The sequence below is a fragment of the Mustela nigripes genome, chromosome 9 (assembly GCF_022355385.1).
Source record: "Mustela nigripes isolate SB6536 chromosome 9, MUSNIG.SB6536, whole genome shotgun sequence".
Classification (NCBI taxonomy): Eukaryota; Metazoa; Chordata; class Mammalia; order Carnivora; family Mustelidae; genus Mustela; species Mustela nigripes.
In genome coordinates, this window is record NC_081565.1 from 356,409 (window position 1) to 380,106 (window position 23,698).

The window sequence follows — 23,698 nt, forward strand, 5'->3', positions numbered from 1 at the left end:
AATTGGGCATCGTGCGGCTCGGCCGGGTGGCCGGGAAGGTGAGCGGCGCGGGGGCGGGGGCGGGGGCGCGGGGCCGCGGGTCGGGGGGTGCGGGGCCGGGCGGGCGGCGGCGGCGGCGGCGGGTGTCCGCGGGCCAGGACGGGGCTGGCGGCAGCGCGGCGCCCTCCCGAGGCGGCCGCTGGCTCGTTGGCGAGGCGGCCTGCGTGCGTCTCGGTGCCTGGCCGTCCGCAGTGAGCTTCGCGCAGGGTTCGCGCGGCCCGCGGTGGCCGGGGCTGGACGGGCCTCGGTGGGCCTCCCAGAGCAGGGCCTCCCTCTGCTTCTCTCCCTTACCGGGCCCCGCCCTCCGCGTGGTCGAGGCCGGGGCTTCCTGGCACCTGTGGGCATTGAGGCTTGGCTGTTTCCAGGCGCCGGCCGGCCGTGCAGCTGCACCAGCCACGGACCTTACCCTGCATGGGAACCCTGTTCCCATCACCAGCGGCGGAAGCTTCTGGTGGGAGAGAGGAGCAGAGGCAGTCAGATGAAGGTAAAACCGGCTGAGGTCTTAGAAAAAGGCTTTCCGAGCAAGAATGCGACTCGTCCGTTTGGGGGACGCTCCTGCGTTTCCTGCAGGAGGAACGTGGCACTTTCCCTAGGGAAGGGGCCCTCCCCGCAGCCATCCCTCTGACTCAGGGACCGGCGAGCTAGCGTCCTGCCGTCCACTCACGCAAGCTAAGTGAGCAGCAGCTCGGGGGTACCGCCACCCACTTCATAAACGGTTCACGGAAGCCTTCTGGATGTTCCGCCTCCATCCAGGGCCCCTTCCTCTGTTCTGAGCAAGCCGCCCTCTCGGCTTAGGCTCACCGGCGCGCTCAGACACACAGCCTAGAGGTCAGCCAGCTCAGTGGCCCTTCGTTCTCGCACATGTGGATGGGAAGGGAGGCCTGATGTCTGCTCCTCTGCTAGTCTCAGTGGGAAACAACCACCTGCCTAGGGGGTAGGCTGCTTCGGACCCCTCACCTGCTCCACAGCCGGAAGGGCCAGTTTCTGTTGAGGCTGAGACTGGACTGTGACCCTGAACGTAACATGTTGAAACGTGATTAATTTCCAGACCAAGTACACTCTGATAGATGAGCAAGATATCCCGCTGGTGGAGGGCTACTCCTTTGAGGTAAGGGTGGCAGTTTCTCGGCTGACCTGCTTTCAGCCGGGGGAGGGTCGCAAGGGGCGGGTTTTATCCCCTGGGAGGGCAGCCTGGCTTTCAGCACCACCATCATGTGCGCCCTCTCCCACTTTCACCCTGGTGGCTGACTCTTCCCGAAAACGGATCAAACCGTGTCATGTTGTGGTTGAATGCTCAACTGGACAAGCCCTGGCTGTCTAGGAGACTGTCCAGGGCCACCTCGCCTTCCCTCTGGCCGGGCCCCGCCGTGGCTGCTGGGCCCTGGTGCTGTCCGTTCTCTCATCTTCCTGAGCTCCCCTGCCTTCTGCTGTGCTCTCTTTGATGAGTTTCGGCTTACCCGCCAGTCCTCACCTACCGGCTCCTCCCCTCCGAAGTCTCCAGGGGTCTGCGGAACCGCTACCCTGTGACCGCTGCACGCGTGCTTTCACCGTGCAGGTGACCCCAGCACAACACGAGTTTGAACTGCACGGGTTAACTTAGATGTGGGTGTGGTACTTTTGTTTTTTGGTTATTTGGGGGGATTTTTTGGATAAAAACACCCCAGTACTGTAAGTATTTTTTCTCCTTATGACTTTCTTAAAAGCGTTGTCCTTCTCTAACTTTACCTTATTGTAAGAATGTAGCGTATGTTGTGTTTAAAGTACAGAATATGTGTTAGCTGTCTCTCAGAAATCACATGGGTCTTCAACTGTGTGGGGTTCGGTGTGCCTGACCCATACATGTTCAGGGTCAACTGTTAGTTTACTTGTCCAAGCGTTTTTCTCACCGAGTTGTAGGGTTTTTCTAAAAACGAGAAAGTTTATTTCTCTGTGTCTGCAGTATTTCTCAGAGTGGGTTGTGAGTGCTTGTTGGGATACGGGGCCGCTCCTGATAGGGGCCTCTGCAGAGCTCTGGGTCCCAGAAACAGGCCTCCTATACGTGCTCTGGCTAGTCTGTTTCACTTCACTGTCCTTCAGAGGGATTCCAAGTGGAGCTGAGCATCGGCTTCTTTAACGGATCTTTTCCTCGTCCTCTCTCAGGCCCGGATGGAAGTAGACGCAGACGGAAATGGTGCTAAGATATTTGCATATGCCTTTGACAAAAACCGAGGAAGAGGGTCGGGAAGGCTCCTTCACGAGCTGTTGTGGTAGGTGTTTTCCAGCTGCTTGCTTCCCGTTTGGGTGCCGCGTGAGCCCTGTTGTGCACAGGGCCCCCGGCGTCCGTGGAGCAACCTGCCTTGACACAGCCTCCTCTGGGGTAGGGTGGGCTCGGCTCCCTCCACTGTGTTCTTGCCGAGCCCGTGAGCGGGCTGTGAGGGACAACCTGCCTCTCCTTGGCGCGCGTGGTGGAGCTCCGAAATGCTTGCCGCTGCTCGGGTGCGTAAGCTCCAGGCTCTGCGTGTGGTGTCGGGGTTCCAGCCCGGCTTCTTGCCGCCTAGCTCTTCAGTCAAGGGGCTGAACTGCCAGCATGGTCCATCGTGTTTGGCCACAGACTCACATAGTTGGATTCCTCGCAGCAGCCTTGCTCCTGACTGTCCCTGGCAGTGTGGCAGGGGCCCAGTTCGGGCCCCGGAGCTGCAGTTGGGCGGAGGGGGGGGGGGGTTGCGGAGGCAGCAGATGGCGAGAGTTGTCTGTTTCCTAGGGAGCGTCACAGGGGAGGCATCGCTCCCGGGTTTCAGGTGGTGCACCTCAACGCCGTGACTGTGGACAACCGGCTGGACAACCTGCAGCTGGTGCCGTGGGGCTGGCGGCCCAAAGCCGAAGAGACGTCCAGCAAGCAGAGGTGGGTCTCCTCAGGGCCTGCTGGCGTCGGTGGGGGGCCTCCAGGGGAGAGCCCTTCTCTAAGCTCTCGTTGCTGTGTTTCTGTTTCTTAAAGATTTTATTTATTATTTGAGAGAGAGCGCGTGTGTGGGCGAGAGAGCGGGCAAGGGAGCCCGGGGAGCAGAGCCCACGCTGAGCCTGACGCAGGGCCCATCCCAGGACCCTAGTGTCGTGACCTGAGCCGAAGGCAGCTGCTGAACTGACTGAGCCGCCCAGGCGCCCCATCCTCTAGGGGCTTGTTACCAAGAGTGCCCATGTCTGTCCTGTGCCCTGATCTATGGGAGGGGAGACCTTGGTTATTTTCCTCCAAGTATGGGATCCTTATTTACTTCATGGGGGTGGGATGCCATTTTGATGGTGACCTTTTGGGTTGGTTCTCTAGATCGGCTAGAGTGGGAAAAGAGCTGTCTGGGCTGGTGCTTGTACATGGGCAGGACTTCTGTTCCGCGCCCCTGTACACACTTGTGCGTCTTTTTGTCTAAACGTTTCATCTAAGTAAAATAAAAGCGAGACATGGGGGCACCTGAGGGGCTCAGTTGGTTAAGTGTCTGCCCTCGGCTCAGGTCATGTTCCTCGGGGTCCTGGGATCAGGCCCTGTGGCGGGCTCCCTGCTCAGCGGGGTCTGCTGCTCCTTCTCCCTCTGCCTCCTCCTTGTGCTCTCCCGCTCGCACTCTCAAATAAATAAATAAATAAATAAATACATAAAATTTTTAAAAGAAGCAAGGTGGTGTGGTTCGGGGGCTCTGCTGTTCAGCCTCCACCACTGTGTGGTCCTGGAAACACTGCTTCTGCTCAGGATAGCACAGGTAACCCACTTGGGCAAGTAGGATGCTGAGAGCTGGCCCCAAGCGCAGCCTTGGTATGAGCTTCATGGAGCACTTGAGAAGAGCTGGGGACCCAGCAGGATGGGAATTGGGAACCAAAATGAGCCAGGATGTTCTCGGCCATTGTGTACCATCTGTGGGCTCACAGGGGCTCTCTGCGGTTCGTGTACGCCCTCAGGCCTCTGGGAAGCCTTTCATCAAACAAAATGAAGGTGGTGTTATCAACAGAAGAGTAAGGGCAACTCAGGAGGCCAGTCAGTGTCCACATCTCCCCTGGGTTGTCCAACATGGATGCTTGTTCAGTGGGAGCACTGGGATTTGCCCCCACAGCACTGGACAGGTCCTTCCACTGTGGGCCCACAGGGCGCTGTCTACCCCTTTACCCAGCAGTGGATCTGCTCCTTTCAGGAGCTCTGGGTTATGAAGTCTGTCGCTTTAGGCCTTTGTGTGACTCATGGATTGGCCAACCTATGGCTGAATGTTACATTTACTCATCTGAACATTATTTATGGTTAGGAGGTAAGATAACCACAATTGAAAACACCTTTTTGTGAAAGGGTCCTTTGCACCCCAGGCTACCTGTGGAGTGGTCTCTGCTGGGTCGTGGCCTGGCTGTCCCCATGCTCCTCTAGGCTGCTCTGGGAGGCCCAGGACTGCGGCTCTGCTCTTGAGGCTCTCTCCTTTGTGACCTCTCAGGAGACAACCAAGTGGTGCCATCCTTAGTTTGTTGGCTAGGGATGGAGACTCCCAGCAGCAGTCACACCGTGGGTCAGAGCGAGCCCGAGTGCTTGTCGTGGGTCAGAGCGAGGCTGAGTGCAGCGTGAACTCCCAGTTGGCCTGGGCAGTATGTGTCCTTCTCTTTCTCAGCTGGTGGCCTCCACATGGCTGGTTCTTGTGGTGGGAATCAACCTGTCTGTGAGGCTGGGAATATGGCCCCATGGATTCTCCCAGACCTGCACATCCTGCCTGACTTCCCTTCAGTGCAGCGGCCACAAGGGCGGCTCATCTGGGGGCAGGGGTGGAGGGTCTCTTTGTCAAAGCGTGTTTTCTTTGCTTTCTGCTTTTAAAAGCCGTCTCGGGCCCAAGTGTGCCTCTGTCTTGTAGGATTTCATTGGAAGCTCTGAAGGCAGCCAGCAGCCTCCTACATCCCGACTCTTCCCCTTTTCTTTCCTTTAAAAGACTTTTCTCACTGTGGTAAAACGCATGTAACATTTACCATTTTAACCTTTTTTTTTTTTTTTTTGAGATTTAAGTATTTTAGAGAGCATGCGTGTGTGAGAGTGGGCCCAAGGGGCGGGGAGGGCAGGAACCGGGACAGGGAGAGAGAAGCCCCACCCAAGCTGCACCCGAGCTGCACCCCACAGTCCTACGGTCACAGCCTGAGCCACAACCAAGAGTCAGACGAGCGACTACGCCACCCTGGTGCCCCCATCCTAACCATGTTTGAATGGCCAGTTCAGTGGCATCGAATCCACCCACCATCCCCGCCATCCATCCACCTTCAGAACTTTTCCACTGTCCCAAACTCAGACTCTGTCCCCGTTAGACAGGGACCCGTCCCCTCCCCAAGCCCCCACCTTCCCATTCTCGGTTTCTGGATTGACTCCTCTAGGGTCTCCTGGGAGTACTATCCTACAGGATTTGTCTTTTTGGTACAGACTTATCTCAGCACAATGTCCTTAAGGTCTGTTGATGGAGCCTTTGTCAGGATTTCCACCCTTCTTAAGGTTGAATGATGATCCATTCTATTTCTCTACGCCTCACCTGTCGGGTGCTGACGATGACCAGCACTTGGGTTGCTTGCACGTCTCTGCTGTTGCGAGTACTGCCGCGATGAGCCTGAGTCTAGGTGTCTCTGTAAGACTCTGCTTGCAGCGGTCGGAGTCTGTGCCCAGCAGTGCAGGGGCTGGGCTGTAGGGTGGTTCTCCTTTTACCTTTCTGAGGTGCCGCCATCCTAATTCCCACAGCGTCTACTGCTTCAGATCCCCGCCCACAGCGCACGAGGGTTCCCGTTTCTCCACGTCCTCGCCAGCACTCAGTGCACTCTGGCTTTTGTTTTGTTTCACTCATCCTAAGAGTGTGGGGTGATATCTCGTTTTGGTTTTCATTTGTATTTTCCTGATGATGAGTAATGATAGTCATCTTTTCATGTGCGTACTGGCTATTTGTACATCTGCTTTTAGAGGAGTATGTTCAGGTCTTTTGGCTATTTTTAGAGATTTACTTATTTATTGGTTGGGGAGGGAGAGGGAGAATCTCAACTGACCTCCCGCCAAGTATGGAGCCCAGTGTGGGGCCCAGTGTGACAACCCTAAGCTCATGACCCAAGCTGAAATCCGGAGTCTGATGCTTAAGCTACTGAGCCACCCAGGCACCCCTTGCCGTTTTTGTTGTTTTTTTTTTTTTTTTTAAGATTTTATTTATTTATTTGACAGTGAGAGAGGGAACACAAGCAGGGGGAGTGGCAGAGGGAGAAGCAGGCTTCCCGCTGAGCAGGGAGCCCAAGGCGGGACTGAATCCCAGGACCCTGGTTTTGTGACCTGAGCCAAAGGCAGATGCCTAACGAATGAGCCACCCAGGCGCCCCTCCTCTTGCCTGTTTTTAAATCTGGTTGTTTGGTGTTTTTCTTGTTGAGTTATGGGAGGTGTTTATATATTCTGGATATTAATTTCTTATCAAATACATGATTTGCATATATTTCCCTCATTTTGGGGGTTGCCTTTGTAGCTCTGTGGATAGTGCCCTTTTTTTGTTGTTCTTCTAAGTAAACTCTAGGACCAACATGAACTCTTGACCCAAACATCAAGAGTTACGGCTCTGCCATACTGACTGAGCCAGCCAGGTGCCCGGAGGGCTTGCATTAAGGTCCTTGATCCATTTTGAATTAATTTTTGTATGTAACCGAGTCTCTGGCCCCCATGGGGTTGGTGGTGTGAAGGGGGTGTTAGCCTGTTCCTATGCAGCCCGGCACCAGGGCGGGCTGTGGACTGCCTGCACTTTCCCTACCCACCCTGTGCTCCAGTGTGGCCCATCGGGGAGCCTCAGGTCTCAAGTTAGGTAGGATTTCTTAGTTGTAAGCTTCTGGTCCACTAAGGACATAGAGCAGCTCACTGCGTCAAAGGGGAGGTAGCTGGAGCAGAAGCAGGTGGTGCCTCTGAGGCCATGAGCAGGGAAAAGGGCTGCCAGGTGGCCAGGCTTGGCCAGGTCCCGGTCCTGAGACCCCATCTCTGCCTGCCGTGTGCCTGTCAGTCCCAGATCTGGGGGGTTGAGGAGTGAGGTAGACATAGCCCTACCGTGTACCTTTTAGTGGGTTGGTCCCTGATGCCACACAGATCAGCCCCGCTGTGAATGCTGTGTGGGGGCAAAGAGAAGCCAAGTTCAAGATGTGGTGAAAACAGAGCAGGGCAAACAGTTTGTCCTGAGGTCGTGTCCCCGCTGCATCCCTGCCTTGGCGGTGTCTGGCGGAGCGTGCTGAGGTGTCTGCTGGTCTGTTCCAGGGAGCAGAGCTTATACTGGCTGGCGATTCAGCAGCTCCCCACGGACCCCATCGAGGAGCAGTTCCCAGTCCTGAATGTGACCCGCTACTATAACGCCAACGGGGACGTGGTGGAAGAGGAGGAAAGCTCCTGCACCTACTACGAGTGCCATTACCCGCCCTGCACCGTGATCGAGAAGCAGGTACCAGTGCGGCCGCGCCACCCGCCTGGCCTTCCACGGCTCCCCGGCCGCAGCGGCTTTTCCGCGGCAGCTTCGGTGCATGGGCTCGCCCAGCCCTTTCCGAGGGGGAACGTAGCGTCGGCCCCGCAGCCAGTCCCCTGGCGCGACGGTGAAGCCGTGGTTCTGTGTGTTCTTTCAGCTGCGCGAGTTCAACATCTGCGGGCGTTGCCAGGCGGCCCGGTACTGCGGCTCCCAGTGCCAGCAGAAGGACTGGCCGGCCCACAAGAAGCACTGTCGGGAGAAGAAGCGCCCCTTCCAGCACGAGCTGGAGCCCGAGCGGTGACCGCGCCGCCGGACCTTCCTTGGGCGCGGCAGACACAGACCCGCAGTCGGCCTGGAGCTGCTGGAGGAGCCGATGGCTCGCAGCCTGGCAGCCGCCGCGGAGGCCACCTTCGCCGGGACTTGGTGGGCTCAGCGGTCCCTGCAGTGTTCAGCTCCGAGCACAGACAGCTGGGGAGGCTCCCACTGGGATGCTTCTCATTATTTATATGTTAATATGTTTGTAAACTCATGTACAGTTTTTTGGGGGGGAGGCAGTGGGAGGGTTAGAAATTACAAATAGAATCATTTGCTGTAATTCTCAAATGGCAAACGGTCGGGCCACATGTTTAAAAAGCCTAAAAAGTGTCACGTGACAGAAGCTTGTCCGGGCGGCTGCAGCCCCGGGGAGCGTGGCCTGGCTGCGGTCGCGTCTACAAGGTACAGTAAAAGGGTGGAATCATCGAGTGCCTCAGCCGTTCCTCCTCCTCCTCTTTGCCTTCGATGCCGTTGAGCGTTATTTCTGAGTGAATCAGGGTGGTCTAGGGCTGGGGTTGCGGCACTGCCTTTATTCCTGGGTTGAGAGAGAGAGGAGGCAGGTGGGCACGGAGTGGGAGACTCAGACCCATGCTTGTCCTGTGGCAGGGGTAGCCGGGGCGTTGGAGCAGGCGGCCCTGTTGGGCAGGCATGGAATGTTCTCAGCCCTGGCGCAGGTAAACTCTCACCTGGATTCACGCACTGAGTGGCGGGGCTTCTGACCAGCTGAGCTCGAGGTCCTGCCTGTGTGCTGGAGTAACCAGGGTGACGGAGTGTTGCTTCCCCGTCTGCTCTGCTGGGTTCCCTCTCCCTTCGGGGAGCCCAGGTTCTGAAGGCTGGGCAGGGCCTCTTACACCTTGCAGAACCACTTTAGGGCAATAAGCCAGGCTCCGCGCCTAGGAACTTACTGGTTTCCAGATCCAGCCAGCCCACCAGAAACTTTACTTCCTGGGAGAAGGAAGGCTGGCCATTCCACCTCCGAGCATGTGTCCTGGGCTGTCCCTTTCCCCTTCCCATGTTGGTCCCAAGGGTTGCTGCCACACTTTCCCTTGTGCAGGTCTTCTGTCCTCTTCCAGTGTGTCCCCTCTGTCTTGTGTGTGCTCATTTCTTTGGCTGGGGACAGACTCTTGGTGTCCTTGGTTTGTGAGTTGAGCTTCTGGTAGGTTCTTTTGCAGTCCTTGGGCAGTACGTCTTGGAGAGCCAGACTGGGGAAGTCAGGTGAAGGCAACATACAGGGAGCAGGAGGGACCCTTCCGAACTCTGAGGGGCTGCTGTGAAAGTGAGAACCCCACCTGGTGCCTCTGGCAGCGTGAGTGCTGCATGCTTTCTAGGTCAGGGATGCCCTTGCTCCATAGGTGAGGTCTGCTGTAGGTCTTGCCAGACCCTGGGTTGAGTGGTAATGGATCAGAAATCTTCTGGGGAGGGCGATATGTGTGATCCTGAGAGATAGTCCTACAGACAGCAGTTGGTTTGAGCTCTTGGGACGTTCCCAGGGTTGGTGTGACTCCTGCTTCCAGAGCTCAACTCTGGTCAGGACTGTTGGGTGTGGGCAGCTGTGCCAGACGGCATGTTGGGGTTTGGGTGGTCTTCCCAGCGCAGGACCTTGAGTGTGCTTACGCAAGTTGCTTTCACACAGAAGCTCCTGGGATGAGACACCAGACCACAGGCTGTGGTCTTTGGCCGTGTCCTTTGTGTCTGGGCACTTGGAGCCTATCTGAATTCCCTAACCCGCACACATTGTCCTGTGGGCAGCTGCTTATCAGAAAATTACATCGAAAGGTCCCAGCTGACCTGTTGGACACCACACCAGGTCCTGACACACCGCTGGTCTCTTCCATGTGGTGCGGTTCGTCGAAAATAGCACTGGCCCAGGGATTGCCGTCCAGTATGGCCGCTTAAAGCAGGCGCCGCACACTGGTAGCTGTTCCTTGTCCAGTGGGCTGTGCCCTGTACTGTGTGTTAGAGACCCCAGCCCCAGACTATGCTGGTGACAGCCTCTGGGCTGGAGCTGTAAGGTTCTGAAGGTGCCTGCGGAGTGACTTGTTCCCTATGCTTGCATCATTGCTGTGGCCCGTGCCGTGGACGCTGTCAGGAAGGTGCTGTATGATCCGTAGACAGCTCTTACCCCACGTGTGTCCCTTGTCCCTTCTCTGATACCAGCCCCTCATTTCTTTCCTCCTCCAATGGCCCCCAATCTCTTGGTCTTTATAGCCATACACCTGAGAGGAAGGTCAACATTCAGATGGTTAAAATAAGGGGCTTGTGTAGTGTGTGGAGCTGTTTGACTTGGCCTTTTTTGTTTTTTTTTTTTTAAAGATTTTTATTTGAGAGAAAGAACGTGAGCGGGGAGGTAGGTCGATAGGAGAAGGAGCAGCAGACTCCCGGCTGAGCAATGAGCCCAAGGTGGGACTCGATCCCAGGACCCTGGGATTATGACCTGAGCTGAAGGCAGATGCTTAACTGACTGAGCCACTCAGATGCCCCTTGACTTTGACTTTTTAAAATTTAATTGAATTTGATTTATTTGAGAGAGGGGAAGAGGAAGCACAAGCAGGGGGAGGGGCAGAGGGAGAAGCAGACTCCCTGCTGTGTGGGGAGCCCCATGTGGGACTTGATCCCAGGACTCTGCGAGCATAACCTGGGCTGAAGGCAGGCAGACGATTGACCAGCCGAGCGACCCAGGTGGTTTTTGGTTTTGGTTTTTTTTTTTTTTTTTTTTTTTTTTTTTAAGATTTTTTAATCTGAACCCAATGTGAGGCTCAAATTCCCGACCCAAAGATCAAGCTTGAAGACGCTACAGACTGAGCCATCCAGGTTCCCCTTGACCATTTCTTGTACCAGGTGCAGGTGTGTGGTTCAGCCGTTTCGGACAGTCCTGTTTCTTTTCCACCAGCCTCTTCTGTGGTTCTGCTCAGCCACCCTCTGACCTGCTGGCTCACAGCTGTATTTCCAGCCAAAGCCCTGCTTCCGAAACGCAGGCTGGGTCCCCAGGTATCCGTGGGGAGTGGGGATTTCAGAGTCAGCCTGTCCGGTTCCCTGGGGTCATCCCAACAAAGTATCACAACTACGTGGCTCAGAACAACAATGTATCACCCCATTTGTGGAGGTCACAGGTCCCAAATCAAGGTGTTGGCAGGACCGTGCCCCCTCTGAAGACAAGGTGTGTGTGTTCCAGACCTTTCCCAGCTTCTGGCAGTTTCAGGGGATCCCTCCTTGTGGATGCATCGTACCAACCCTCCGTCTTTACCTCATCTTCCCTGTGTGGGTCTGTCCTTGAGAGACCAAATCACCCCTTCAGAAGGATACCAGTCAGGGGCACCTGGGCAGCTCAGTCGGTTAAGTGTCTGCCTTCGGCTCAGGTCATGGGGTCATGATCCCAAGGTCCTGGGATGGAGCCCCACATCGGCTCCTTGCTCAACAGGAAGCCTACTTTTCCCTCTCCCTCTGTCTGCCACTTCTTTGCTTGTGCGCTCTCTCTCTCTCTCTGACAAATAAAAAAATCTTAAAAAATAAATAAATAAAGGGGAGCCTGGGTGGCTCAGTGGATTAAAGCCTCTGCCTTCAGCTTGGGTCATGATCCCAGGGTCCTGGGATCGAGCCCCACAGTAGGCTCCCTGCTCAGCGGGGAGCCTGCTTCTCCCTCTCTCTGCTCCTCTGCCTGCTTGTCATCTCTCTGTCAAATAAATAAATAAAATCTTAAAAACAAAGGCACCAGTCCTGTTGGACTAGGGCCCACCGTAATGACCTCATTTCAACCGGGTGACCTCTGTAAAGACCCTGTTTCCAAATGTCACGTTGTCTGGTGCTGCGGGACAGGACTTCCCAGCTTTCTGGAGAGACCTTCAGTCCATCTTAACGTCCAGAGCTCGCGTTCCCCAGACCTGGGCTGTAGTAGTTCCTGGTTTTCTTGACCTCAGCCTCCCAGGGCTGCGCGGTGTCCTCCCTTACGTTCTAAGACTGCCCCTTGGGCCCAGGCGCGGGCTCTTCCCCAGGCCCTCTGTCCACCTTCCTGTCCACCACCCGGACCGCCGCGCATCAGGCACGCCCAGCTGGCCTTGGCTCCTTTCTCCTGGTCCTGGCGGTCCGCGGGTCCCGGCCCCCTTGGATGGCCTTGAGGGACAGAGGGCGGGCATGGCCCAGCCCCTTTGGGGCCGACCCCGGACCCCGCTCACCCCTCCTTCCGTGCCCTGTTTCCCTTCTCCTTCCCCCGGTCCCCCTCCCTCCCGCCCTTATAGGAGCCACTCGGTCTGGGTACTGGGCTGTCGCCTCCAGACCCGCCTGCAGCCCGCGGAGGTCGGCCGGCAGGGGGCGCAGCAGCCCGGCCTCTCGCGCGGCGACAACGGCGGCCGGAAGTCCCGCCCCGGTGCCCCGGAAGTGGGGGCGAATGCGGAAGCAAAGAGGATGGGTCCGGAACTTCGTTCTCTCCTCCCCGCCGACCTCGGCCCCGACCCCCGCTCTCCCCGCCGACCCCGGCCCTCCCCGCCGACCCCGGCCCTCCCCGCCGACCTCGGCCCCGACCCCCGCCCCTCCCCGCCGACCTCGGCCCCGACCCCCGCTCTCAACCTGGCCTCGCCACCCCCCCTTCACGGCCCGGTCTCCGCTGTGTCCGGGTCTGACTCCTGCGGCCCGGGCAGTCGCGTCCGGCTTCTGCAGGCGGTGGACACGGAGTACACCGCGGACTCGGTGGAGTGGTGCCCGCTGGAAGGCTGCAGGCACTTGCTGGTCTGCGGCACCTACCAGCTGCGGAAGCCCGAGGACCCGCGCGCCGACGCTGAGAGCAAGGTGTGCGGTGCCCTCCTGCCTTCGGCGGCCTTGGCCGCTGCTCTCTGGGTCCGCGCTCCCCAGGCGGCAGCTCCAGTCGCTAGCAGTCCGCGCCTCTTCCAGGAGACGCCTCAGGAAGGGCGGGGAAAGAGCTCAGACCGGCTGGGGCCCGTCGGGCCTGCAGTGGGGAAGGTTGGAAGAGTCACACAGGAGAAGGAGACGGGACAGTGGCCTTGTGGTCGGAAGGTAGAGTAGAAGGGCTTTTTTTTTTTTAAGATTTTATTTATTTACTTGACAGATAACAAGGAGGCAGAGCAGGAAGCAGCCACTCCGTGAGCAGAGAGCAGAGAGCCCGATGTGCGGCTCTATCCCAGGGTTCTGGGATCATGACCTGAGCCAAAGGCAGAGGCTTGAACCCACTGAGCCACCCAGGCATCCCAGGGACTTTTTTTTTTTTTTTTAAGTTTATTTATGTAAGTAATCTCTACACCAGCCCTGAGAGCAAGAGCTGCATTCTGCATGGACTGAGCCAGCCTGGCACCGGGAATGGGTGTCTTGAAAGTCCCTTATACACAGGTGTGGCTCGTTTATGGGTGAAGTCTAGAATAAAGAGAAAATGGGAATTTGAAGGAGCTATATCTAATCTCTTGAAGGCATCTATTCAGATGCAAACCAGGCCGCTTTTAAGAATGGAACTGGTGCCCCAGCAACCTGCAGAAGCCAGGATCTTTCAGGGCTGACTGGGTCCTGCAGCAGCCCTACCATAGCTGGTTCTTAGAAGTCCACTTAGAAGGAGCATTCTAGGGGCACCTGGCTGGCTTAGTCAGTAGACCATGCAACTCTTAATCTCAGGATCGTGAGTTTGAAACCCACATTGGGTGTAGAGATTATTTAAATAAAACTTTAAAAAAAAAGGGCACCTGTGTGGCTCAGTGGGTTGGGCCTCTGCCTTTGGCTGGGCTGGTGATCTCGGGGTCCTGAGATCATGACCTGAGCCAAAGGCAGACAGTTAACCCACTGAGTCACCAAGATGCCCCAATAAACAAAATCTTTAAAAACAAAAAAAAAATTCTAGGGGCGCCTGGGTGGCTCAGTGGGTTAAGCCTCTACTTTCAGCTCAGGTCATGAACCTGAGGTCCTGGGATCCAGCCCCGCATCGGGCTCTGTGCTCGGCGGGGAGCCTGCTTCTCCGTCTCTCTCTGTCTGCCTCTCTGCCTCTCTGCCTCCTGTCAAATGAATAAGTAAAAAAGTCTTAAAAAAAAAATTCTGTGGTGAGCCCAGCAGAGTTTATGTGCCTACCCACTAATTGTATAACACGAGAAGAGACATTTCTGCAGAAAATCAGGGGTGTTGCTTCCAGGTAGAGTTCCAGAGTCTGTTTTGTTTTATTTATTTATTTATTCATTCATTCATTCATTTGACAGACAGAAATCACAAGCAGGCAGAGAGGCAGGCAGAGAGAGAGGAGGAAGCAGGCTCCCCGCTGAGCAGAGAGCCTGATGCGGGGCTCGATCCCAGGACCCTGGAATCATGACCCGAGCCGAAGGCAGAGGCTTTAAGCCAGTGAGCCACCCAGGCGCCCCCTTATTTTTTTTTTTTTAAGATTTTGTTTACTTGAGAGAGAGAAGAATGAGCGGGGGTGGGGGAGGACAAAGGGAGGAGTCTGATTCCTTCTTGAGCAGGGAGCCAGACAGGGGACTTAATCCCAGGGCCCTGAGATCACGACCCGAGCCGAAAGCAGAGGCTTAACTTACTGAGCCACAAGAGTCCCAGAGTCTTGGCCAACCTTTTCTTTCCTTTGATTCCTTTTCCCATCCCTTGGGTTCTTCGGTATCTATCAGGGTAATCAGAGAATACATCTGCCTTTTCCGTAGAGTGGACCGGATGCTGATGAGCCTCAAACCCGTTTGGGTCGTCTCTACTTGTATAGTTTCAATGAGGACAACTCTGCTCGCCCCCTGCTCGAGGTCCAAAGAAGAGACACTTCTGCAATCCTGGACATGAAATGGTATGATGTTGGTAAAAATCCCTCTCGTCTGGAACTCGTCATGGGTATCTGTTCATTTAATCAGGGAGCCTGATGCCTGCCAGCATTCAGTAAGATGGGGAAACGTCTGGACTTTTTCATTTCTTTATTGTTGTGCCCGCCTGTTGGCCCTGGGAGGGTACTGGAGACTGGGGCTCCTTTCAGTTGTCGTGTTCCAAGTTCTAGGGTCGGTGGGAGTCTGGCAGGTGATGCTCATTTTCTGCTTCATAAGCAGGGGAGTCTTGAACAGAACTGTAGGCTATAGCCTGGTTTTGGAGCTGAAATTTAAGTAAGTTCCTGAGGTCCGTAATGCTGTTCCGTGCCCTGGGTGCGTCCTGTGCTCTGACTGGCGTATGAATTCTCCCCACAGGTGCCACATCCTCGTGGCTGGCCATGCCCTCTTGGGCGTGGCAGATGCTGGTGGGTCCATAGAACTCCTCCGCTTGGTGGAGTCTGAGGTCAGTGACTAGGACCAGGCGTTGGGGGTCGGGGGTCGGAAAGAATCTGAACAGAGAGGGTTTGTGCTGCTGCAAACCTCTCTGTGGCATGATTTCTGCTCAGTGGCAAACTTTATCATAAAACATTCTAATCTAGCATGGGGTCTGTTTTAAATTACGGGGTTCTGCATCTGACTCTGAGAAGTCACCCATGTGTCCCCAGTGGAAGGGCTGAAGTGACAGGGTGTCCATTCATTCACCTGTCAGTGGGTCTGACAGTTCTTCTGTATGGAAAGCCTGGACCAGCGTTCTTAGGCTGATGCTGCTGGGGCCAAGAATAGCAACGAACTTCCTATGGGAAAGTGGCACTTGTCACGCATAATCAGGAAGGGATGTGTCTCCCCTGTGGCTTTCTCAGACTGTTTGGTATTGGTCAGTGCCACGTGTTTGCAAAATGACTGCATCTGACGGTCAGAGGCTCGGGAGAATAGGGGAGTCCTGTCGTCGAGGGAAGGCAGAGCCCCCAAGACCAGCCCTGACTCGGTGGGAGGGACACACACCAGCACGGGTGTGCAGGCGGACTGGAGCAGGTCCACCTGCTGTTGGAGTTACGGCGGCCGAGGGCTTGTGTGTAAAGAGCCGTGCTGCAGCCCTGTCTGAGGAAGGAGGGAGGGAATAATCTGGGGAAGACTGTGGGCCCATGAACCAGGTTCTGGCAAGAGCAGATCACCCTCAGAGAGGACCTTGAGGAAGCCGCCTGCTAGGAGCCTTTTAAGGGAGGTAAGCATCGTCCAGCTTGTCTAGGTCATAAGATGCTTCCGTAAGTCTTAGAAAAGAGAAACCGTGGTTAATGGCTAGTTGCAGCTTCTGAAATGGAAACTAGCAGAAAGATCCTGATGTCACTGTCCCTGAAGACAGAGTGTCCCAGCATCCCTTGAGGCGGGGAGAGGTGGGGGGTGTCTGTCAGTGGTGCTTCCTGGGGCCCGTGTCTAGGAGTGTACGGACAGCGAAGGGCAGGGAGACCTGCTTCCGCTCGGGTCGCGTGGAGGAGTGCTCCTCCCCCAGGTGTGGGAGCGTCTAGGAGCAGGGGCCAGGTCCAAAGTGTTCTCTCATTCTGTGATGGATCAAGGACTAACACGCTTTGTTCGTCTAGTAGTAGAGGAGGGAGTGATGGCCACCTGAGCTAGAGTACTTGTCTTTCTGGGGTTCTGGCCTGTTTTCCTTAGATAGCGCTCCTTTCTCTCCGGTAGAATGCTTACACACTGCAGCCGGTTTCCAGCTTTGCCCTGGGGAAGCAGTGTCTGGCCCTGTCTCTGGACTGGTCCACTGGGAGAACTGAAAGGTAAGACCGGTGCTGGTGAGCGACCCCAGGCTTTCCTCTGGGGCCTCGTTGCTCTTCTCACGCAAGAGAGATTGAAACCTCGAGGCAGCCTGGATTGCAGCCTCCCAGACCAGGGAATGTCACTACCAGTCCTAATCCAGAGAGAACACATTCCCGCTTCTCAGATAAAAGGAACAGTGTTTTCATCAAGAAAAGCTGACACGGGTTTATTTTAACAAGTTCAGTGGTAGTTTCTGCCAGATGCCCAAACGTCTTAACAGGCAAGTCCACAGACCAGGTCCATGGGGAACCTCTCCGCATGAGGTACCCCATGAATATCGCAAGGTGTCACCCGCTGGGAACCAGAAGAGGGGGGTGAGTTTGGGTCAGTGCATAAATTCAGCTCGGTTTCTCCCTTGGCTCCCCGCATCTAGAGCCAGTGACCAGCCCTTGAAAATCATCAGCAGCGACTCCAAGGGGAAGCTCCACCTGCTAGAGGTGACTGAGGCAGGGCTGCAGGAGGTGGCCACGTGGCCTGCCCATCACTTTGAGGCCTGGATCGCTGCTTTTGATTACTGGCGGACGGAAATCGTGTACTCAGGTTGGTACTTCTCTGCTGGGTGTGGGCCCCGTGAGGGAGGGAGGGGCAAGTGTGGTTCGTGTCAGGGCCTTGACTCTGGATGTGTTGGGACCTTGAAGACCCTCCGTGGAGCAAAAGCTGTAGCTGGTACTCGCAACTTCGCTGTTCGGGCCTTGCGGGGTCTCGGGTGGTGCTGACCGCGTGCTGGAGCCGCAGAGCCCGGCCTCCTGCCGCTCGTGGTATCTGGTCCCGTGCTCCAGAGTTCCCGTCTTTCCCTCTGCTGTTTCCGTGTCCAGTATTGACTGTGACGCTCCCTTCTTGGATCCAGTTTACCTTCCCAAAGAGAAGGCCGGGAGGAGGGGCTTGGTTCCCTGGTGTTGTGGGTAGTGTGCGCGCAGGTCCTGATGCGAGGGTGAGAAGTTCCTCGAACTGGACTGGGCAGGAGCCGGGCGTCTGCGATCAGTCCCTTTCAGCCGAGTGGAGAGGGCTCGTGGGAGATGGGAGGCAGGGGCCGCTGGCCGCTGGGAGAAGGCAGAAGGGCTCCTGGATGTGCAGAGAGGGAGAGGAAAGATCTGACCCTCGCGTCCCTCTGCGGCCAGTTGCCAGTCATGCTCTGGGCCTCACAGCGCGCCGAGGGCCGGGACGTTCTCTCAGACTGTCAGGAAGTGCGTGGCCCCCGCTCTCCGCCAGAACCACTCGGCTCCTCGGTGCGCGCCCCAGCACCCTCTCAGCTGCGTTCCCGTGTGACTGGCACAGTCTTCCCTCAGTTACCCTGGACTTCTCCCCTGCGGATTGCTCCTTGTTCTACTTTGGTGGCTCCTCCCTTTCCTCCGGCCTCTGTCTGGTGCTCTTCTCTCTCCGCATTGTCGCTCTCCTGACTTCCGCTGCGGGCCCTGTCTTCCAGAAACAGCTGCGTGTTGGTCGCTTAAGCAGACCTCGTCCCGCCTCCTTCCTCTCTCTCTCTCTTTCTTCCTTTTAAGGAAATTTTTCTTAGTTATTTTAAGGCATCTCTGCACCGAGGGTGGGGCTCAAACTCATAACCCTGAGATCAGAGTCACATGCTTTTTTGCCTGAGCCAGCCAGGCACCCCAGGATTTAATTTTTTTAGGTCTTCCCGTTCTTGGATTAGTACCACCTTGAGGCTTAGCTCATTCAGAGCAAGGGTATCGTGGCGGGTGCGATTTCGTGATTCAGCACCAACGTATTTTTTCACCGACTGTTGATGGAGTGTGTGCTGTGTCAGTGCAGTGTTCTAGGTGCTAGAGATCATGAGTGAACAGGACGGACAGCAGTCCCTGCTTTCACGGAGCGTACGTAGAGACGCCACGGGCAGTGGGCATGGCACAGTGCAGAGCAGCTCAGAGGTGATCAGTGCTTTGGGAAGAAGAAGGGTAGAGCAGGGTGGGGGTACTGGGGTGTGGGCAGGTGCCGGCTCTCCTGTCACAGCACGGTCACTGGGGGCAGAGGCCTTGAGCAGGACTGAGCCTGCTGCATGGGGAGAGCTGTAGGACCAGAATGGTGGGAGGAATGGCAGACAGAAGGTGGGGAGGTCAAAGCCCTAGGGCCCTACAGGCTAAGGGGAGGACTTTGGCTTTTTTGCAGAATGAACTGGGAGCCACAGCAGGATGTTGGGCAGAGGGGTGGCATCTCCTGACTTCCATCTTAGAATCCAAGGGGACCGTCTCCACTAAGGTGTTGAGCGCACCTGCAGGGACATGGGGACAGAGCCCGGAGACCTGCCACGCAGGTGGTGGCAAAAAGGCCTCAGACCAAGTTGGGAGTAGCGCGCGGGGAAGAGCCGTAGGAGTTTGGCTGTCTGTGTGCGGCGGGTCACCGGGGTGTCCTGGTGGATGAATGTGCTGTGAGACAGGAGAGACCAGCGGGCGAAGAAGCCACTACCGGCTCTCCCTGCGAGTCTGCCACCGGACGGCGGCCCCCGTCGGAGGCTCTCCCGCAGGCCTCAGGCCTGGCGCACCGGTTCGGTCGGTCTCCTTAGCTGTAGGCCATGTTCCTCCCGTCTCCCTTCCGTCTGTTGTGGGAGTCCGGAGCGTGCTCAGAGAGGGTTGATGGGCAGGTTGTGCGGAGGGGCCAGGCGGCAGGCGGGTGGGTATGTGGGAGGGAAGACGGTGGGTGGACGCGCTGGGCAGACCCAGGTGTTCTAGTTTGCTCCCCTTCCCTGTCCCCGTGGGCCGCGTGCCAGCCTTGCTCCCCTTCCTCTGAGAGGGCCACACGTCCCCTTTATCTGTTTTCTCTCTTGGTTTTTTTTTTTAAGATTTTGTCTATGTATTTGACAGAGACAGTGAGAGAGGGAACACAAGCAGGGGGAGTGGGAGAGGGAGAAGGCGGCTTCCCGCTGAGCAGAGAGCCCGATGCGGGGCTCGATCCCAGGACCCTGGGATCCTGACCTGAGCCGAAGACAGACGCTCAACGATTGAGCCCCCAGGTGCCCCAGTACCCTCTGTCTTGTTGCTGCTTTTCTCTAAAGACTGGATGATGGGACCAGCTTCCCCTTTCTTCCTATTTTTTCAGTTCCCTAAGACAAGCAGGGCTGCTTTCTACTGTAAGGTTACAAAGGGCACTTCTCTTTAAAACACGTGGGGGTGGGCTGAAGGTTCCAGAAACACAAGAAGTGCTCCTGCTTGCCGCCTCCTGCCCACAGTTCCTGTTCAGAGTTCTTTGCTACGGGAGCTTGGGTTTGTGGCGCCAGGACCACTGACTGCTGGAGCCTGCGGAGCAGCCGCTTCAGCCAGGTTGTGACCTGACAACTCTTCCCCTAACTTCGTGACCTTCCCTGTTATTCCTCTAGGCCAAGCCCCTCAGCCTTTCCTGTCTTCCCCATGGGGGCCCTCTCCAAGTCTGAAGACACAGTTCCAGCACAGGGCTCTTCTGCCTGCCGGCCTCCAAAACCACGGGATCGCCCATGGCCTCAGTGTCCTCCCTGGGGGGCAGTGGCTGCGTCCTGTTGTCATTGCTGTGGTCAGCGGGCCTTTCTGTTTCTGCACAGGTGGGGACGACGGGCTTCTGAAAGGCTGGGACACCAGGACGCCTGGCACGTGTGTGTTCACTAGCGAGAGGTGAGTTACCAAGGGGCCAGCCCTGGGCGTGTAACACCAGCGCCCCCTGCCTCCTCTGTGGACATTCCCCTGGGGTTGGGACCCTGCGCAGGCGCCGGCTCAGACCTCGCACTTTGGCCCACAGACACTCCATGGGCGTGTGCAGCGTGCAAAGTAGCCCCCACCAGGAGGACATCTTGGCCACGGGAAGGTGAGTCCCTTCAGGTTGTCCGGGGCTCTGTCTTCCCGCTTTCACTTCCCTTCCTCCTGTGGACCACTGAGGTGCTGTTGGACGGGCCCAGCTGTTCCGCCAGAGTGTAGAGAGCGGGGCTTGGGAAGGGACTGTCTCCCAGAGGAAGGAGTGGCATGGGTGTCCCTGGGAGGTGGCCCTTGTGCCTAGGGGGTTTGGGGGAAAAGCAGCTGTTGGTTTTCCTGCGTGCTCCCTGTGGGTTTCAGCTACGACGAGCACGTTCTGCTGTGGGACACTCGGAACATGAAGGAGCCATTCGCAGACATGGCCGCACAGGGCGGAGTGTGGAGGCTCAAGTGGCACCCTTTCCACCACCACCTGCTCCTGGCAGCGTGTATGCACGGCGGCTTTCAGATCTTCAACTGCCAGAAGGCGATAGGCGAGTGGGGGCCCCGTGGCCGGTAGGCCTGGGGTGGGGGTTCCCAGTGTCCCTGCTCCCTGGCTCTGCCAGACAACTCCTGCACATTCCCAGGCTCATACCCCAGTCCCTCCGAGGCCCATAGCTGGGCCAGGCCCGAACTCAGGCTGGTGCTCTGCTTCTTAGCCACAGTCCTCGCCTGACCAGCTCAGTCACCCGGGTACCTCCCACTGGTTAGCTGTCCTCTGCCCCCTTAGGACTCTGCTCTGGAAGCGTCACCAGCGGTCTCTTCTCTAGCTGTCCTTGGCCCACTTTCTGCCACGTCCTTCCTGCCTGTGCACAGTTTGGTCCGCACGCTTCAGCTGTCTCCCCCGTGCTCCCGCTCTCTGGGCAGCACCCAGTTCCGCATGGGCCTGACCCATTTGGGGGCTCTCTAGGTTGGTGTTAACGGTGGGTTCTCCGAGTTACCAGGCAAACCGTGACCTTTCTCTGGCCAGTCGTCCTTTACTGGCAGAACTTTGGCACATTTTGTTCTTTCTTCTCAAGCCCCCAGCGCCCCCTTTCCCTCCTCATAGTTTCAGTCTGTGACTCCCCCTCCCTCCTCGTTCACGTGAAGAAGCGACGGAGAGACGCCACCTCTACCTCCTCCGTGTGGCTGTGTGGCCCGCTGTCCCCACGCGGGGCTGTGCTCCCGGCTTCCTGTTCTGTGTCTTTGGTTCCGCCGTCTGTCGCGTGTCCGCTCTGGTAGTTCCACACACGTGCAGTTCTCAGCCGAAAGCCATGTGAGGTCTTGTGTTTAATGAGACGTTGCCGTCTGAGCCCTGCTCTCACTGTGTGCCATCAGTTTTGGGCTGCGGTATGTTTTCATTCATCTCAAAGTACTTTCTAGGGGCGCCTGGGCGGCTCAGTGGGTTAAGCCTCTGCCCTCGGCTCAGGTCATGATACCACGGTCCTGGGATCGAGCCCCACATCGGGCTCTCTGCTCAGCGGGGAGCCTGCTTCCCCTTCTCTCTGCCTGCCTCTCTGCCTACTTGTGATCTCTCTCTGTCAAATAAATAAATAAAATCTTTTAAAAAAAAAAAAAAGTACTTTCTAATTTCCCTTGTGATTTCTTCTTTGACTCATTAGTTATTGATGAGTGTGTTGTTCAATCCCACACTTTTTTTTTTTTTTAAGATTTTATTTATTTATTTTGTCAGAGAGAGAGAGAGAGCGAGCACAGGCAGACAGAATGGCAGGCAGAGGCAGAGGGAGAAGCAGGCTCCCCGCTGAGCAAGGAGCCCGATGTGGGACTCGATCCCAGGACGCTGGGATCATGACCTGAGCCGAAGGCAGCTGCTTAACCAACTGAGCCACCCAGGCATCCATAATCCCACACTTTTGACTGTCCTAAATTTCTTTTTTTTTTTTTAAGATAGATTTATTTATTTGACAGAGATCACAAGTAGGCAGAGAGGCAGGCAGAGAGAGAGGAAGGGAAGCAGGCTCCCCGCTGAGCAGAGAGCCCGACGCGGGGCTCGATCCCAGAATCCTGGGACCATGACCCAAGCCAAAGGCAGAGGCTTAACCCACTGAGCCACCCAGGCGCCCCTGTCCTAAATTTCTGCCACAGATTTCTAATTTCATTCCTTTGTGGGTTCCTTTTAAATTTATTGAGACTTGCTGCGTGGGTTTGTGTGTGGTTGGTCCCAGAGTGCGTCCTGCATGCCCTTCACAAGAGCGGGTTCAGTGGCAGTGGGCGGAGTGCTCTGCAGATTCTCTTCAAGGGGTCTGTTGATCTTCTGTCTGGTTGTACATCAGTTTTTTATTTAAAAATCTCTTTTTCAATGTGGGGCTTGAACCCATAATCAAGAGTCACAGGCTCCACTGATCGTTCATTATTTTTTTTTAATGTGTCTTTCATATTTTCTCATTATTATTATTTACTTAAAGATTTTTTTTACTTATTTGAAAGATAGAGTGTGTGCATGTGCATGTATGCGCACTGTGGGGGGAGGGGCACAGGGACGGAGAATCTCAAGCAGGACACACACCCCCACCCAGCATTGAGTTCCCCAAGGTCATGACCTGAGCTGAAACCCAGAGCCGGACTCTCAAGTGACCCAGCCAGCAGGTGCCCCTGTTGTTGGTCATGGAAAGTGAGCAGTGAAGTCTTCGGCTGCTTGTGTTGTCAATTTCTTCCCGCGTTTCTGCCTGTCCTTGTGTATTTGGGGGCTCTGTCGTTCGGTGTTTGTATATTTATGCTGTTTGCATTTTCCTAACTGATGCGCATGGTTGTGAGGGTCCCTCCTGCAGCTTAGGGACTCTAGGGTTCAGGTCGCCCCGTCTGGTAGCAGCCGGGCCATGTGCGCCCTCTCGCGGCTGCGGTTGGCACAGCATGTCTGCACTGTCTTCTTGCTTTCAGTCCGTTCCTAACTCGGAGTCTGGTGTGTCTCCCCTGCGGGTTTGTGGGGTTTTGTCAGGAAGGTTACAAAAATGATGTTCTGCCTTCCTTAGTGGGCTTCGTCGGGGGCCACGTGATGTCACTTTGTCTTTTTCCCGCAGATGAGGCTAACTGAGGTCTCCTCTGGGCTTCTTCACTATAAAAATATGTTTTTCCTTGTGAAATTAGTACTAATCAGTCTGTGGTTAGAGTGTTTGAACCTTTGTGTTCTTCATCAGACTTTCACTCAACACATGATGATTCTTGCCTGAACAAAATTATTACTATAATTGCAAAGATTTTCTATTTTCTTTTTTTTATTTATTTACTTATGTTAGAGAGCGTGAGCGAGCATGCATGCATGTTCAGGAGTGAGGGGCGGAGGGGGAGGGAGAGCGAGTCTTCAGCAGACTTTGTGCTGAGCACGGAGCCTGACGTGGGCTCTCACAGCCTGTGATCATGACCCGAGCCAGAACCAAGAGTCGGTCGCTTAACCGACCACACCACCCTGGTGTCTGGTATCAGTTTTTTCTTTCTTTCTTTTTTTTTTTTTTTAACATTTATTTATTTATTTGACAGAGATCACAAGTAGGCAGAGAGAAAGGAAGGGAAGCAGGCTCCCCACTGAGCAGAGAGCCCAATGTGGGGCTCGATCCCAGGACCCTGGGACCATGACCTGAGCTGAAGGCAGAGGCTT

The 23,698-nt window shown here is 55.9% G+C and overlaps 2 protein-coding genes across 5 annotated transcripts in view; both read left to right on the forward strand.

The window, feature by feature from the left end:
- The first annotated feature begins 6 nt into the window (after positions 1–6).
- Positions 7–8,232, forward strand: ZMYND19 (zinc finger MYND-type containing 19). Its single transcript, XM_059410161.1, has 7 exons — positions 7–38; positions 405–523; positions 1,088–1,147; positions 2,179–2,285; positions 2,780–2,920; positions 7,280–7,460; positions 7,639–8,232. Exons 2-7 carry the CDS (start codon positions 518–520, stop codon positions 7,780–7,782), a joined length of 639 nt encoding a protein of 212 aa, XP_059266144.1. The 5' UTR covers positions 7–38; positions 405–517; the 3' UTR covers positions 7,783–8,232.
- A 3,804-nt stretch (positions 8,233–12,036) lies between these two features.
- Positions 12,037–23,698, forward strand: part of DPH7 (diphthamide biosynthesis 7) — a 13,331-nt gene continuing 1,669 nt past the window's right edge. For 2 of the 4 annotated variants that reach the window (XM_059410162.1, XM_059410165.1), the window contains exons 1-9: positions 12,037–12,575; positions 12,678–12,800; positions 14,429–14,562; positions 14,951–15,038; positions 16,268–16,359; positions 16,773–16,939; positions 19,923–19,992; positions 20,117–20,182; positions 20,428–20,600. In XM_059410162.1, coding sequence (XP_059266145.1) covers positions 12,195–12,575; positions 12,678–12,800; positions 14,429–14,562; positions 14,951–15,038; positions 16,268–16,359; positions 16,773–16,939; positions 19,923–19,992; positions 20,117–20,182; positions 20,428–20,600 — 1,294 coding nt within the window. In that variant the 5' untranslated portion in view covers positions 12,037–12,194. Of the gene's footprint in view, positions 12,576–12,677; positions 12,801–14,428; positions 14,563–14,950; positions 15,039–16,267; positions 16,360–16,772; positions 16,940–19,922; positions 19,993–20,116; positions 20,183–20,427; positions 20,601–20,836; positions 21,624–23,698 lie in introns of those variants that run through there. The other 2 variants (XM_059410164.1, XM_059410163.1) reach the window with 2 other exon arrangements.

What these genes read in the sequence shown, in the direction of transcription:
- ZMYND19 (XM_059410161.1), top strand. An exon ending in CTCCTTCACGAGCTGTTGTG is followed by an intron (nt 2,286 to 2,779) that starts GTAGGTGTTTTC and finishes TCTGTTTCCTAG; the next exon opens with GGAGCGTCACAGGGGAGGCA. An exon ending in GAGACGTCCAGCAAGCAGAG is followed by an intron (nt 2,921 to 7,279) that starts GTGGGTCTCCTC and finishes GGTCTGTTCCAG; the next exon opens with GGAGCAGAGCTTATACTGGC.